Source organism: Vipera berus (assembly GCF_964194415.1).
Source record: "Vipera berus genome assembly, chromosome: 2".
NCBI classification, from domain to species: Eukaryota; Metazoa; Chordata; class Lepidosauria; order Squamata; family Viperidae; genus Vipera; species Vipera berus.
Window position 1 is genome coordinate 221,035,053 of NC_138203.1, and position 15,851 is coordinate 221,050,903.

Sequence of the window (15,851 nt, forward strand, 5' to 3'; positions counted from 1 at the left end):
ACAATCCAGGAACAGGTACAGTAGGCGCACAATATGAATTTGTGCACATGACACCTAGTGCCAGTTACTACATGGGTGTTGCATATTGAACCAACTGGTTTTCTTCGAGTCTTTAAAGGCAGCTCCATGTAGAATACATTGTAGTAATCTAATTGGCTTGCAATGAGAGTACAAGCGAGTGTCTGTCACAAAGTCTTCTCTCCAAAAAGAGCTACTGCTGGTGCACGAGCCAATGTTTGGCTGAGGTTCACATCACCATATCCTCCATTGCCCCCCCCAGTTGAAGCTAGAAATCAAGGAAGGTCTCAAATCATGAACCTGCTCCCATGGGGGCAGTGTCATTTCTTTGAGATATAACACTGAAAAAGAACACACCTCTGTCTTGCTTGGCTTCAATTTCAGCCTTAATGAATAAATTGGTATGATGTGATATAGCCAGGAAATCACTAGCATTATTTGGATTAACTGGCTGCCTTATCTTCAAGGCTTCAGACACAGGATTTCTGTTCTGTCACCATAGGAATTTCTAAGATAATGCATTTGCTATTTAACCATTTGAGACCTGAACATGATATGCAAATGAGATCTTTCATTGCAAAAAGGATATTTGATTAATTAATCCTATGATTCTGCATTTGTTATATGGAATATTTTTTTTCAATAGTCTTGAATTGCATTTTATCTTTCCTAGCATCCAAATTTCCAGAGAGCCTTATTCCAGCAGGTAATTGGGCCGTGCAAACCCTGCAGTGATCCTAATCTATCTGTTGCTGAAAAAGGTATTGTCTACTCTATTTTATATATGTTTTATACATTCAGTTACTGTTTTTCCTTTGTAAGCTTGATATTAATAGTATTTCATTTTATCTGATACAAAATAATCTTATCACCAATCTGTTAAGTTTATATATCATACTTTTTATCCAGATAATATCTCCAGAAAACAATTGTTAAGGAAATAATTTCTGAAGCATCACTAATGCATACAAACAAAAATATATTCAAATTGGAATTTTCAAAATAAATAAATAGTCATGTGACGTCGCGAGTTTGACAGGTCTGATCTATACTAAAATACAATAAATGGCCAAGTTGGGCAGTGAGCAAATGATTAGATGTGACTGCACTCTTTTTGCAGTTGCATTGTGATGTGCCACACAAATACGTAGGGAAGAATGTTCGTATTGCCATATCACAACACATGCTTTATCTGTCAGATTTTGCTGGAATCTTGGTTTCCTGCAGATGTACCATTTAATTCTCCACTGTAAATAGCAGTTAAAATCAGTTGTCCAACAGCAAACAAGAGATTTTCAAATGAACTATGAAACAGAAATGGCATCTGATGGTATAAGACATTGTGCTGAGGCTGAGAAAGAAAGAAGAGTATCTCTGAATCCAAAAAAATAGCAAATGGGGGATTTCATCAAGGGTTTGTCAAGTAAATAGACTTAGTCCACCATGAAAACATTTTTTGGAAACAAATTTTTTTGAAGATTCTTCTTACCAAAGCCACTAATAAATGAGGACTGGAGGGGTCTAACTTAAATTCTCAAGATTCTGTACTCTAATCTCTAATTTTGCTCTCTTAATCATGTTCTTCAGTTAAGAGACTTGCTAAATAGGGATTGAGACTATTGAACTATGGAATCTGGCCCCAGAGCACAACATAGAGTTTAAAGAAAAATGCACATTAAAAGAATTGTCTCAAATTACTTTTGAGTTCAAACATATTGCCTTTAGATTAAAAAAATGGCTTGAAAGTGTGGCAAAAAGCAGCTTAGCTCATGATAGGAGCAGAAAACCTGCTAAAATAGAAAGCAACTATATTTGGATTTTTAAAAATGGACTTGTGAAAAAATGGTTGTGAAAATGGACTAGGTTCTAAGGCTGCAAATTGTCATCTTTTTCAACTGTAGTACTCTCCTTCAAGTGACAAAGTGCTGATATATAAGACTTTGGCTAATGTGCTGTATCAGATTCGCCTAAGATTGTGCTGGTTGTTTAGCAGTCAAAGAAGCAATTCTTCAGACATGATCAATGAAAAATCTTGTGGATAGTTATTAAAACAAGTTTTTTAGAAAGGATCTAATTTGGAATGTAATTACAGATCAGTATAAACTGTATTTGATGAAATACTCTTTGTTTAGTGTCATGATTATTGAGAATGTTTTGAAAAACAGTTTGAAGCTATGAAAAACATCTTTATCTTGGTCATCGCGGCACAGTAACAGGCTCTGTTGTGCATATTGTTGCTTCTTTTCCTAATTTTTTGCTTTTTTTAAATCTTGCTTTTCAAAGCAAACAACTTACTATATATATATATATATATATATATATATATATATATATATATATATATATATATATATATATATATATATATATATATATATATATATATATATATATATATTACTAGTTTTCAGAGTTGTTCTGTTCTTTCAGTTAAAAAAATCCATTATTTCCTATCATCTACCCTATCTGATAGAAAAATATATGTAACAGCACGGAGCCAGTCCCAAAATACTCCAGAGACTGAAGGAAATAAAAATGTCAGCCTTCAATACTGTCAAGTCCCAATAAAACTTGTATTTCACTATTATCCAAATTCAATCTGTTTCCATCCTTCAGCTGTTTCAGCAGCACCGAGCAGCTGGAGCCTGGACAGCGGAACCAGGGAGGCCCGGCCATTCCTGTCTGCTCATGTTGGGAGCATCCTGGTCCCACCAGTGCCTCCCCGAAGTTTGACCCATGGTAAGGAAATGGTCAGGGGGTCTGCACCAGAACCCCTTCAATGATGCCCAGACAAAATCATGTGAAGGCCAACACAGACATCTTTGTGACTTCTCTAAAAAGAAAGGGAATTCTTGGAAGAAAATATTTTCCTGGTTCTCTTTGGCTGACAATTACCTAAACCTTGAAAACTTCAGAAGGGCTGTGAATGTGCTTTGGGACTGGACTTGGATTTTTGAATGATGTAAGGTAGCCTGGTGTCTTGCTGTAGGTTTTAATGTATAAATATATATTGAGCTCAAGCTATTTTTGAAAACAAATATGACTTAGGAGATTTTTATCATCCTTCCAAGGACAATCAAGTACCAAAAAGTAATTGAGATTTCAGATGTGGATTGCTAATGAGCCTATTTTCTTGCCACGGGAGCCTTGATACAATATCAGCTGTTGGTAAAATTCCGCTGCCTTTACCTTTTATTTTCCATTTTATGTTTATTAAAAACATTAGACTGTATTTACATAAAAAGACTGATTTCTGAAATTGGGTATTGAACTGTCAGGATTAACATTTGCTTTAACCAGTATTGCACAAATTAAGACGTATGAATAGATCAGTGATTCTGCCCTATCTGACTTCCCTTATAAGGTCACTATTTACTGCACTTTGATGCCTTCCACCATCATCTTAATGACGCTCCCCCAGCGCTGCCTGCACGAACATTGCGCAAGGTAAATGTTTTGTCACATTTCAGAACCTTCTATCCAGTCAGTTACAGTTCTTTTGGCATATAAAATAAATACTTTATTGATAACCATTCTCTGTCATATTATATCACCCTAGTATTGCTTAGGTTATACCCAGTTTTTGGAGAGATTAAAAGCAAAAATCAGTATCCCTAAGAGAAACATATAAACTGCAAGCTATCATATAAGGGTCTCCTGGTTTATTTGAGAATAAGATGCTAAAAAGTGAAACACATCCCCAGGATGTTCAAAAGAAAAATAAAATATTCCTATTTATTCTTTTATATAAGCTGTTCACCTTGAACAAGCTCATATAAATAGTAGTCTAAATTATGTCCAATTTTTGCTTTTGCTTCCAGACTAATGTGAGAGGATGAGTCCAAAGTTTCCTCCTAGCTTAATACTAGGGAAGGAAAAGGAATCTTTGCTGCTGAGCTGTGCTGTCAAAATCAAGGAGGCGATACACAGTATATTCTAAACTTAGCTGAACATCTAAGATACCACTGACAAAATAAGCCTTTTCTTAGCACATATTTTCATTTCCAGTTATTTGAACATATTGATTCAAAAAGAGATATTTAACTAGGTCTTTAGAAAGAAAATAGTCTGCTTATTATCTCTATTTTGTTTTCCAGAATTTGTTTATTTCCCAAAAATTCCATCTTGACTTGCAAAAATAGAAATAAAAAAGTTTACTCTTTGTTCTACCTTAAATCTTTGATTTCATCCTTAATTCTTTGATCCCTAATTCTGTGAACACATGGTTTGTCTCAGATTTGTTTTGCTAAATCCTTCTTTCTATTAGAACTCTGAACAGTCTGCATTCCCATTAATCTATTATTTATTTAATTATTTTTAAAACTCTTCAGTAAATATTCTAATCAAATTTAACTGACCCCTTTATCCATTTTAAACTTCCTTCTTAAATGCATCTATCTAGATGATAGTTAGAATCATCTTTATGTTGCCTATGAAAAAATGGGAAAAATGTTTGTGCCATTTTTGCCATCTTTCATAAATTTAAATGCTTATGTACAGTAGTGGCCAAAATTGTGGAAACCTTTTGGGAAAAGTAGGGGTACAGTAGAAATGGCATCTTTGGTTAAGTTTCCACCAATTTTTGTTCTAATTTCTTTATAACTGACTGTAGCCTTGTTCACTTAATAATACTATTTACGTACATCACTTTCTGGGCAAACAGTCAACTCTTTGCACTATTACTTTAATTTTATTACGTTTTACAAGCTCACTAAATGAAAGAACACAAAAAAATGCAAAGCACCTCCCAAACCTAGTCATTTGAAATTTTCCATACTTGAACAAAAGCCAAATCTTCTATTTTGTATGCAAATAGCATCCAGTTCACCAAGAAATAAAATTATCAGCAAATTACCTTTAAAAACAAAAAGCAGTCTTCCCCAGAAATTGTACATATTTAACTAAAATTCATTTGCTTCATGCATGCTGTTTTGGACATTTTGCTTGGCCCAGTTTGTTTAGCTGTAGATATTGTGCTTTTTACTCAGTATTACCCCATACAAATGCTCATTTTTTGTGATTTTTTTTTCAGTTCAGGAATATATATATATATATATATATATATATATATATATATATATATATATATATATATATATATATATATATATGTATGTATATATATATATCACAAACAGGTGTAGCATTTTAGAAGCTTAGAGGAGGTGAGATATGTTCCTTTTTAATTGACATGAAAAACAAGAATATCACTAAAATGAGCTGAAAATAGGAATAATATTCTTTTATCTAGAGCAAACATAAAGTATTCACCATGGAAATACATGAAACTCTTTGTATGTTCTAATATATGTGTCTGTCTGTCTGTCTGTCTGTCTGTCTGTCTCTTTTGCTTTGCTTTTCCATTTAAATAGTCTCCTCTTCACCCGATACCTGCATCCCCCACCAGTCCCCAGTCTGGCCTGGATGGAAGCAATTCCACTCTTTCTGGTAGCGCTAGCAGTGGCGTTTCCTCACTAAGTGAAAGCAATTTTGGCCATTCGTCTGAGCCCCCTCCTCGAACAGACACCATGGATTCTGTCCCTAGCCAGACGTGGAACACTGATGAAGACTTAGAGACGCCCTATCTCCCTGTCAGGTACAGTCTCTCAGAACCGGATGTTTTAGAAACTCTCAAAACCCAGCCCTGCCGAAGCCACTCCGCTCCATCTGGAGTCATTCCTCAGGACACTATGGACCCTCCAGCTCTGCCCCCTAAACCATATCATTCCCGTCACCCAAACATGGATAAAGAAGAGGGAATGATTCTGGAAGAGGATGAAAAATATCGAGCACTGCATCGCAAAATTGCCCAACCAGCTACTTGTGCAAAAGAGGAGCAAGCAAGGGTGGCATGGGAACATGGCATCAGCGAGCAGTAGGCAGAATTTTCAGAGTATAGTTTGTATGATCATTCCAGGTTTTAGAACCAGAACAGTGTGTGAAAAAGTAGAGAAGAAGTTGGTGTTTTTTTTCTACTGCTGTGAGATTGACTGGAATCAGAGACTGAGCCAGCATGTAAAAAAAAAACCTGCTGCTTTCCTTTTTATTTAATTTTATACTTTCCAAGTTTTTAGTGGTTTGGGATTTGTTCTTTTTCCCACACTGGATGCTACATTCCTTCTACAGTTTCAGACAACAGAAGAATTGAATGACGCACAGGGAAGTGGCATGGGATTTTTACAAGCTTTTGGTTTGAAGATGTGCACAAATTGAAGCAGTTGCACTAGGAATGTGTTTATTTGTTGTGTTAAATAGATTTGGGGATTCCATGAAATGTCAAGCCAGAAGGTGCAGTTTAAAGTTTGAGGTACAGTGAATTCTGCTTTTGAAGATACTGGATCTTTCAGGCTTCGGGCATATGAACTCTTTTGTGGTGATCTCCCTGCACTGCCTCAGGAATGCTGAAGCAATCTGACTTACGTTCGCTTGCTATTGCCTATTTTAAATATTTTCTAGTTTGCTAGACTTTTTATTTCATTTTTTTTTCTCATTCATTATGGTGTATTCAAACAAGCCGTAGCCCATTTTTGGCCAGCTGTGCCTAAAGAAGCTTTTGGCCCCAGCATTCTTTTATTCTTAAAAAATGGTGTTGCCAAAAGCCAATTCAGGATTGGAGAAGGAATAACTGACTCAGCAGCTGGGAATCTAGTCTAGAATAAAATAAAAGGAAGAACTGAGTGCATACTTGATCTTTGCCTCAAACGTCTTGTGTTAAGTTCCCCAAAGACGTTCATGTCACACACAAAAAAACACACCCCAACCCTGTTCCAGTGGGTTAAAGTATAGGTATTAAAATCGTGACTGATTGAAAGGCATTGACATACAGAGGAAGGAGCTACTTAATTTGTATTCAAGAACTAGTTCTACCAATTAATTTAACTTGTTGCCATTGTACATTATCACCAAAGGAACCATGATACATGGTGCCATATATTATGCAGTAGTTGATAGCGTAACTAAAGTTGGAAAAGTGTCAGAAAATGTATGAAAGGAATACACACATTAAGCAATATGGAAAACTTATAATGCAAAATAGTTTTATATTGATAATTGAAGAATTTTAATCAATGCTTCATTTTCTTATAATTCATTCCAGGTTCTTAAAATGGAAAATATAAATGGAAAAGCTTTAAGGTCTAGATTTGTTTTTGTTTTTTGCCCAGTCCTTGGAAGGGTAAACATTCCATTTATTTTTACATTTTTCACAAGCACATTGTGAAAAATTTATAAGTTCATGGCTGTTCCACAAAATTATGAATCACTTAATATTGTAGGAAAATGGATCCTATTCACTACAATGGATTTACTCAGTGTTTCTCCTACAAAGGCAAATAATTAAAATGTCTATCCATTAATAGAACATGCAACACTCGTAGAATGGATTCTCCTTCTTGTGCCCTTAATACTCTCAAGATGTACTCCAGGGGTCTTCTTTGAAGCAGACTTTAGGAGTATAAAAGCAAAAAATAATGGGCAATGTATGAGTCAAACTCTGCTCATGGAAATGTAAATAGAATCTAAGGAAAAAAATCAAATTTAAAATCTTGATTTCTTTAATTAGTGAATCATTATTCGTAGGAAAAAAGGGGAAAAAAATTAAAGACCAAGGGTACGATGTGCAACAGCTTCCTGTGGCCGAAATTGCTTTTCATGGAAGTGCAGGTAGTCCTTGACTTACAACTGTTTGTTTAACAACCACCTGAAATTATGACAGTGCTGAAAAAACTGACTTATAATTGGTCTCTGCACTTAAGAACCATTGTAGCATCCCCAGGATCATGTGATTAAAATTGGGAGATTGGCACTTGGCATGTATTTGCAATGGTTGCAGCATCCTAGGGTCACATGTTCGTGATTTGTGACCTTCCCAGAGATTCCCCATGTGCAAAATCAATGGGGGAAGCTGTTTTTACTTAATAAACGTAGCAAAAAAAGATAGTAAAATCAGGTGCGACTCATTTAATGATCGCATCACCTTCAAATGGAAGTTCCTCTCCCAATTGTGCTCAAAAGTCAGGTTGTTCAGTTACTTTCTTCAGTGTCTCTTGTGTGCACAAGAAACATTAAATTCTTAAGTGAAATAACATGAAAAGTTGATTTTGTTTACAGTCATTTCTTAACTTGGTCCCATTAGCAGCATTTTCCCATTGGTGCCCCCAAAAGCATATCTACAAAAGCACAGTAGAAAACCTAAGTTTCAAATTTTAGAACATCAAACATCCAGGCATCCTAAATTTCACACATTCAAAACTCCAACAGGATACTTGAAGTATGTAATCTTTTTGAAGTTTGAGAGAGCGGCAGCACACTCCCAAGTATGTTTAAATAAAATATTTGTTTAAATTCATTGAATCTCGTTCTATAATAAGTGGTGGTTAGAGGATTGAATTCTGGATGTTAACTATATTTTTTCTTTTTATTTAATTCTGAATTTTTTAACAGGTCATATAATATTTATTTAATAAATTTATATAGCTGACCTACTAATGGCTCTCTAGGTGGTAAGAAAAGATAAAGTATAACACACAAGTCAGTCAAGACCACTGAAAAACACTTTGCCAACACCTCCCCCAGACAGAAACCAGGATCCATCGATATTGTGGCCTGTGTGCCTAAAGGAGAAGCCAGGTTTTCACAGACTTGTAGAAGCAAAAAAGATTGAACTATTTCAAAGTTCAGAGGGAGATTATTCCCTAAGGGAGGTGCCGAGAAGGCACACTTCCTAGGATCTACCAAGTGACTGTTTCACTGAGAGGATTTGGAACATGCCCATCTTGATGTATTTAGTGGAACAAGCAGAAACAAATGGGAGTAGCGGTACTGCAAGTAACCTGGCTCCATGGCTCGTAGATAAGGTGACAACCAGTATCTTGAATTGCACTTGGAAGTCTACTGGGAACCAGTGAAGTTTACATAGCAGCAGTGTTAGATGAGCATATTGTATTGTATCCAGAACTGAACAGGCCACTGTCTAATTGGGAGGTTGAGAGCCAATTTGATGTAGTGATTAAGGAATCAGGCTAAAAACCAGGAGACTGAGTTCTAATCCTGCATTGGGCACAAAGCCAACTGGATGACCTTGGCCCACTCATTTTCTCTCAGCCTTGGAAAGAGGCAATTACAAACCATTACTGGAACTTGGCAGGATAACTTCAGAAACTTGTCCAGGAAATCTCCAAGACCTGAATATGATTGACCAGAAGGAAGGAAAATTGGGAGGTTATTAGGGCACTGCCTCCCAATCTAGGAACTGGCACAACTGATACATAAGATGTCTCTATTCAGAGACCTTTTTTCCACAACTGCTATCTGTTCCTCAATCAGAAGTTGAGGACTACCAGACTACCAACTCTGTGGGAATGTCACCCCATACGATATTAAGAATGGAAGATCACTAGATTCAGGGAGCTTTAAAAGCCAAAGGTAGTCAATCTCATCAGTTGAGAAAAAGCCTGTTCTTCTCCACCACTCTCCCAGCATCCAGGTACTGGCAGACTACCTCAGTAGTATCAATTGGATGGCCCGGTGCAGAGAATTATAACTGAGTATCATCAACATACTGATAATACTTGATTCAGTGCCAACAGATGACCTCACCCAGAGGTTTCATGTAGATGTTAAATAGGGTTTCAAAGACCAAGTGCATTCATATTACCATAATCACCAGGTTCTGTGGAGAAGGCCCATTTTGATTCATTAATAAGGATTTTCAGGATCCATTATTTTTCAGTTTCTTTTATGATGTTGGTGCGTGTCCACGCAGGTTTGTGATAGCCTTTTAAAGGAAGCATTGTGTATATATCTGTGCAAAATATAAAATCAGATTTCCAGTATATTTTAAAAGATTAATGTGAAATTAAGCATTGTATAATTTGGAACTGAAAGATCACAAAATACAGTTAGTCCTCAACTTACGACTAAAATTGAGCCAAAATTTTCTGTTGCTAAGTTAAACATTTGTTAAGTGAGTTTTGCCCCTTTTTACGATTTTTCTTGTCGCAGTTGTTAAGTGAATCACTGCAGTTACTAAATTAAGTAACATGATTGTTAAGTGAAACTGGTTTCCCCATTGACTTTGCTTTCAGAAGGTCACATGACTCCGGAACATTGCAATTGTCATAAATATGAACCAGTTACCAAGCATCTGAATTTCGATCACGTGACCATGGGAATGCTGTGATGGTCATGTGAAAAAGACACTTTTTTCAGTGATGTAACTTTGGTCACTAAATGAACTGTTGTAAGTCGAGGACTATCTGTATGTGGATAGAAGTCAGGCTCTTTATTAGATACCGTATGCTATATTGCTAAAGTTACTTATTAATTTTTCAGATCACCAAATAAGCACTATTGCATGGAATCTATGTGTTAAAGTGGCTTTCTGTAAAAAAGCATCTTTTTTCTTGGACACAGGTAGCTAATGGAAAATAATCTTTTTTATATTTTTGGACACAAAAATATCACAATCCTGCTGCCTTGAAAAAGGTATAAGTGCTCCAAAATATAATATGTTGCCTGGAAGAGAAACTTCAAAGACAATGGTGGTTGGAAAATGGGATGAATTCATTCCATCATGTATTAGTAATAGAGAATATAGTTAAATTTTGTTATTATAGGAAAAAAATCCTTCCCCAGGAAATGTCCCCATAATAATTTTGACTCCCCATCCCACCCTCGTCCTCATTTTATTGTCAATGGGGACTAAATAATTTTCTATATGAGGAATAATGAGACTGCAGGAACTTTACAAAGGGAGTATAATTTGCTTAATTTTCTCTGCATTATGTTTATGTAGATATCTCACATGAATGCTTTGTAGTTGTACAGAAAATTGAGCAAAAAATGTATAGATTGTGATGTCTGGTACTCTGCCCTGTAAATGTGTTTTTTAACCTATGCCAATCTTATTTAAACACACACACACACATTAAGCCAATTCTCTTTTTGTGTATTCTTGTTCAGAAAACCTGTATTAATTGTAAGGAAAACAAACTAAAGGAAAAAAATGTACCAGAGTCCTAAAGATATTTGGTTGTATATATTGTGATAGCATGTTTCCAGAATCAACAGATAAGTGATGTGAATTTTAGGTGTAAATATCTGATGTTTTGTTTTGGAATTTTTCTTTCCCCACTCAACTGCTGTGATGTGGAATTAAAGATTAATACTGATATTAAAAAGCATTGAGCAAAATATATTTTCTGAGTTAGTGATGAAATATTTATTTAGATGGCCAAGTATATCATACCAGACTCTGTACAGGTAGTTCCCAAGTTACGAATGCAATGGAGCCTGCCAATTACATTTGTAACCATAGGATTCATTAGAGTAAATCATGTGAAATGAACGTGAAAACTTTACTAATTGAATGCGTGGGTCGTTAAGTACACAGGGTATCTCAGGGTGGGGAAGGCCATGGGGGGCCTGGTGATGGAACAGGCCACCTTCTTAAGACCACCCAAGGCCTTTCCCGACCCACTGAGATGCCTCATGCTCCACACAGTTTGTCTTCACCCCCCCCCCCCCACAGGCACTGGCCTGTGGAGACTCATCTTGTGAAGATCTAGCAAGCTGTCTCTTCTCCGGCCTCTCTGCTGCAGTTTGTGTCTGCTCCCGATGCTCCAAAAGCAGAACGGGACAAATGTGTCCTGCTTGGCTTCTGGAGCAGCGGAACAGCCACGTTGTCTCCCCCAAAGGCTTCCAGTCGTAGCACAAAAAGTGTTTGCATGCCAACAAGAGGCTTTGAAATTGCGTTGCCTCAAAGCATCCCATTGGCTTGCAAACATTTTGCATGGAGACTGGAAATTTCTAAACACCATGATCACGTGGGACCTCAGGCACCCATCCACTTCTGCAGAGAATGGCAGCCTGAAGTCCCACAAGATCACAGCGCCCAGAAGCTTCTATTCTCCACGCAAAATGTTTGCAAGCCAATGCGACACTTTGAGGCAATGCAATTTTGCTGCTCCCAAGTAGAAATCAAAATTTCTTTTTATTTCAGTATTTAATACTTCCTCTCTTCCTCTTTGTATCTGCTATCTCTTGCTTAAACTGGTTTGCCATGCGGCCGCCATGGACAGCTGGGAGACTTGCTGTCTCTCCCCCGTCCAGTTTCGCATTGCTGAGGGGCCCTGAGAAGGGCCGAAAGTTGCCCCGAAGAGGTGACCAGCAAGGAGGGGTGATCATGGGAGAGCCACAACTCTCCCGTTAGACTTGGCAATCCCTCCAAACCGGCAGGCAAAAGGACCGGCCATTAGGGCTTGTCCCTAGGGCCTAGGCTGTGAACAGCCAAAGTCACATTTTCCACCAGGCAACTCTTAAAGCAGCGGGGAAGAGACTGGGTGAGATCTACCTCTTTTACACCCTAATTATTTTCTGTACCTCCTTAAGCTGCTAAGCATTTTCCCCCCTTTGGTGAGGGAAGGAGGATTTTAGCCCTCCCTCCAGAAAGAGCTGCAACCAACCACCCAGGGGAGTTTAAAACGTTGAAAAAGTAACTGAATCCCAATTGGAATTTTATTTCTCAAAGCTTGTGGACTGAAAGACTTTTTACTTTTTATTTTTCATTATCTACTTCTGTTGAAAATCTGGGTTTTTCCTTATAAAAAAAGAATTAAAACTGAAAAAATTAAAATAACTTTGGGACTCAAAGGGAAAGTTTAAAAGGTAGAGGCAACACCGTGTGGTCAAATTTAGTATTTTAATCTGTTATTCTTCAGGGGCCTGGCTGACAGCCCAGGGAAATAGATAAGACACATAACCTTGAAAATTTGGAAACAACAGCTGTGAAAGGCTCTGTGTTCCTTACCCAGAAATTTTTTTCTTTCTTTTGGATTTCCTAAGTATAAAGCCTTTAGTCTAAAATACTAATATGGAAGAAGACCAGGAACAAAATTTCCTTATGGATGAAGATCAACAAATTCTATGTTGAAAACAATAATTCAAACTCTTATCACAGCCAATGAAAAACTAAGAGGCTATGGGAAGGAACAAGAAGACAGCCCAGATATGAAAGCCCAGATTTTGACCACAACTAAGAATCATCTATACAAAATACAATAGAAAAAAATGAAACAAATATTGACATTTGAAAATCCAGAAAAGACACTGACAACTTGGAAAAAGGAAAAGGTTTCCTATACAAATCAGAAGGAATTGGAGGATCTAGAAAATGAGAAGATAAACAATTCAGAACAATCACGTCGATATGGAAGACACGACCCACCAGATCTACAAGTCCTCTCAAAAAAATGGTGACTGGATGGTTTCGCCAACATCAATTAATATATATAACATTACAAGGAGATTGGTTTGATGACCCAAAAACAAGGACATGGAAGATGATTTGGCAAAGGAAAAAAAGCTAGAATAAGACTGAAGAAGAATGGAGTTTCGACCATCTTATTGAAATCTAAAACAGAATATACTTAAATAGATAAGATGTGCATGTTAAACACAAGACATTGTTATGAACTGAGATAAAGAAAAGTTTTTTGTCATTAAAACTTAGCAGTATAAATACTAATAGCTAAATTTTAATATTGATTTGTGCATAAAGGTCATGTAAAGATGAATAGGATGTAGATAAGCTAAAAATTATTGATGAAAGTAATAAACAGGTCCATATGGAACATCAGAAACTGGAATGGATGATTCTCAACCATACCTCATTGATGCAAAGATCTTAAGGGAGCAAGCAGGTTTTAGACCTGGGCGGTCATGTTGTGGCCAAATCCTAAATCTTACAAAACATATTGAGAGTGGTTTCAAAAGAAAGTTAATTACTGGAGTGACTTTCATTGACTTAACTACAGCACGTTACATTGTTAACCATAGAATATTGTTATGCAAGTTAAATAATATCATCGGAGATAATAAGCTTACCAGACCTGAAGATTTTTATGTGATACTAAATGATAAGAACAGTAGATGGAGGATAGAGAAGAAAGGGCTGCCACAAGAAAGTGTATTGTCTCCCATATTGTATAACATATATATGAATGATCAACCAGTCCCTGACAACACATTCATCTATGCAGACAATACAGCAGTGGCTACACAAGGATCAATTTTTGAAAAGGTAGCTGGGAAACTTACAGTAGCACTTGAAGAATAAGGATGATATTACACTAGTAAAGGTAAAGGTTCCCCCACACATGCGTGCTAGTCGTTTCCAACTCTAGGGGCCGGTGCTCATCTCCATTTCAAAGCCAAAGAGCCAGCGTTTGTCCGAGGACGTCTCCGTGGTCATGTGGCCGGCATGACTAGATGCCAAAGGCACACGGAACACTGTTACCTTCCCACTGTAGTGGTCCCTATTTTTCTACTTGCATTTTTTATGTGCTTTCGAACTGCTAGGTTGGCAGAAGCTGGGACGAGTAACAGGCGCTCACTCTGTTATGCGGCACTCGGGATTCGACCTGCCAAACTGCCGACCTGATCGACAAGCTCAGCGTCCTAACCCACTGAGCCACCGCGTCCCTTGATATTACACTATCCACTACTATATTTAAAGCCCTACCCAAACAAGACCCAAATATGTGCTTTCCACCTCCGAAATCGAGATGCAAGGGAAGAGTTGGATGTTATGTGGCAAGGGAACCAACTACAACACTGTCCAACACTGAACTATCTTGGTGTGACTCTTGATAGGACATTCTTTTTTAAACATTAAAACTAAAGTCAACTAGAGGAACAATATAATTAGGAAACTGATAAAACTACACATGGGGAGCTCAACCATCTACATTGTGCACATCAGCTTTGGCCTTGACCATCTCTGCAGCACAATATGCTACTCCAGTGTGGGGCACATCTGCACATGCGAAACAAGTTGATGATGATGATGTCACAATTAATGAAGCAGTACGCTCAGTGACAGGTTGTCTCAAATCTACACCAACTGAGAAAATATATCCTCTCACTGGTATTGCTTCACCTAAGATCAGGAGAGAAGTAGCAGTAGATGCCGAGAGAACTAAGCAAGACAATGATCAACACCTCCTGAATGGACATATGCCCCAAGCCCCACCGACTTATCTAAGAACAATTTTATGGTAACAACATTCTTGAGGGTATGCAAGAACAAAAGCAAATTGAAAGATGGAGGAAGGAGACCATCAAACAAGGAATAACTTTAAAGCTGGCCCACATTAAAAACAAAATTCTGTTGCCTGCTCTCAAAAGAAAGTATATATCTACCCATACACAACACACATATATACATTACACACACACACACACACACACCTACGCCCATACATATAAATATTAATCACTGTCCATTTTGAACACATAGCAGAAAAAGGAAACTTGAGAGTTCACAAGGTTGATACTATATGGAACAAAACTGTGACTGAATCCAGATGTTCTGCTTCGGACACCACGAAGCCTCCTCCCAGAAGATAACAAGGAAAACAGGTCATGAAGAGGTCCTGCAGACCTTGCTCAAGCATCACTTACATGCTAGATCCTGGATAGAAGGACTAGAGCCCAGTCCATCTGCTGGCATGTCAGCTACTACCAGAAACGTACCAATAATGACTTATTTTTGGCCAATGACAAAGCAAAGAAGGTGGCTTTATTCTGGCAGTTCAAAGTTTGATCTAGACACGGAAGAAGGTACTTTATATATATTACTTTAAACACTTTTTAATATTTAATATTCAGGAATATTAGAGATTAACATTTCAGTTCATTCCCAAACCCATTTATAAACACTAAAATTCAGGTTACAACTCAAGTGTTAAGGTGCTTTACATATAAAAAATTGCATAGTTAGGTAAGCAGCAGGGTATATTACAAATTCCCATTAAGTAAGTCAGCTTAGAAGG

The 15,851-nt window shown here is 37.2% G+C and overlaps 1 protein-coding gene across 1 annotated transcript in view; it reads left to right on the plus strand.

Annotated features, from left to right (window-relative positions):
- The window catches only part of DOCK3 (dedicator of cytokinesis 3), a gene marked incomplete at both ends in the record, with an annotated part of 182,953 nt that extends 177,056 nt beyond the window's left edge, over positions 1-5,897 (plus strand). Inside the window, 3 exons of the mRNA XM_081319050.1 lie at positions 692-779; positions 3,383-3,465; positions 5,391-5,897. Coding sequence (XP_081175176.1) covers positions 692-779; positions 3,383-3,465; positions 5,391-5,897 — 678 coding nt within the window. The remainder of the gene's footprint in view (positions 1-691; positions 780-3,382; positions 3,466-5,390) is intronic.
- Between the last annotated feature and the right edge of the window lie 9,954 nt (positions 5,898-15,851).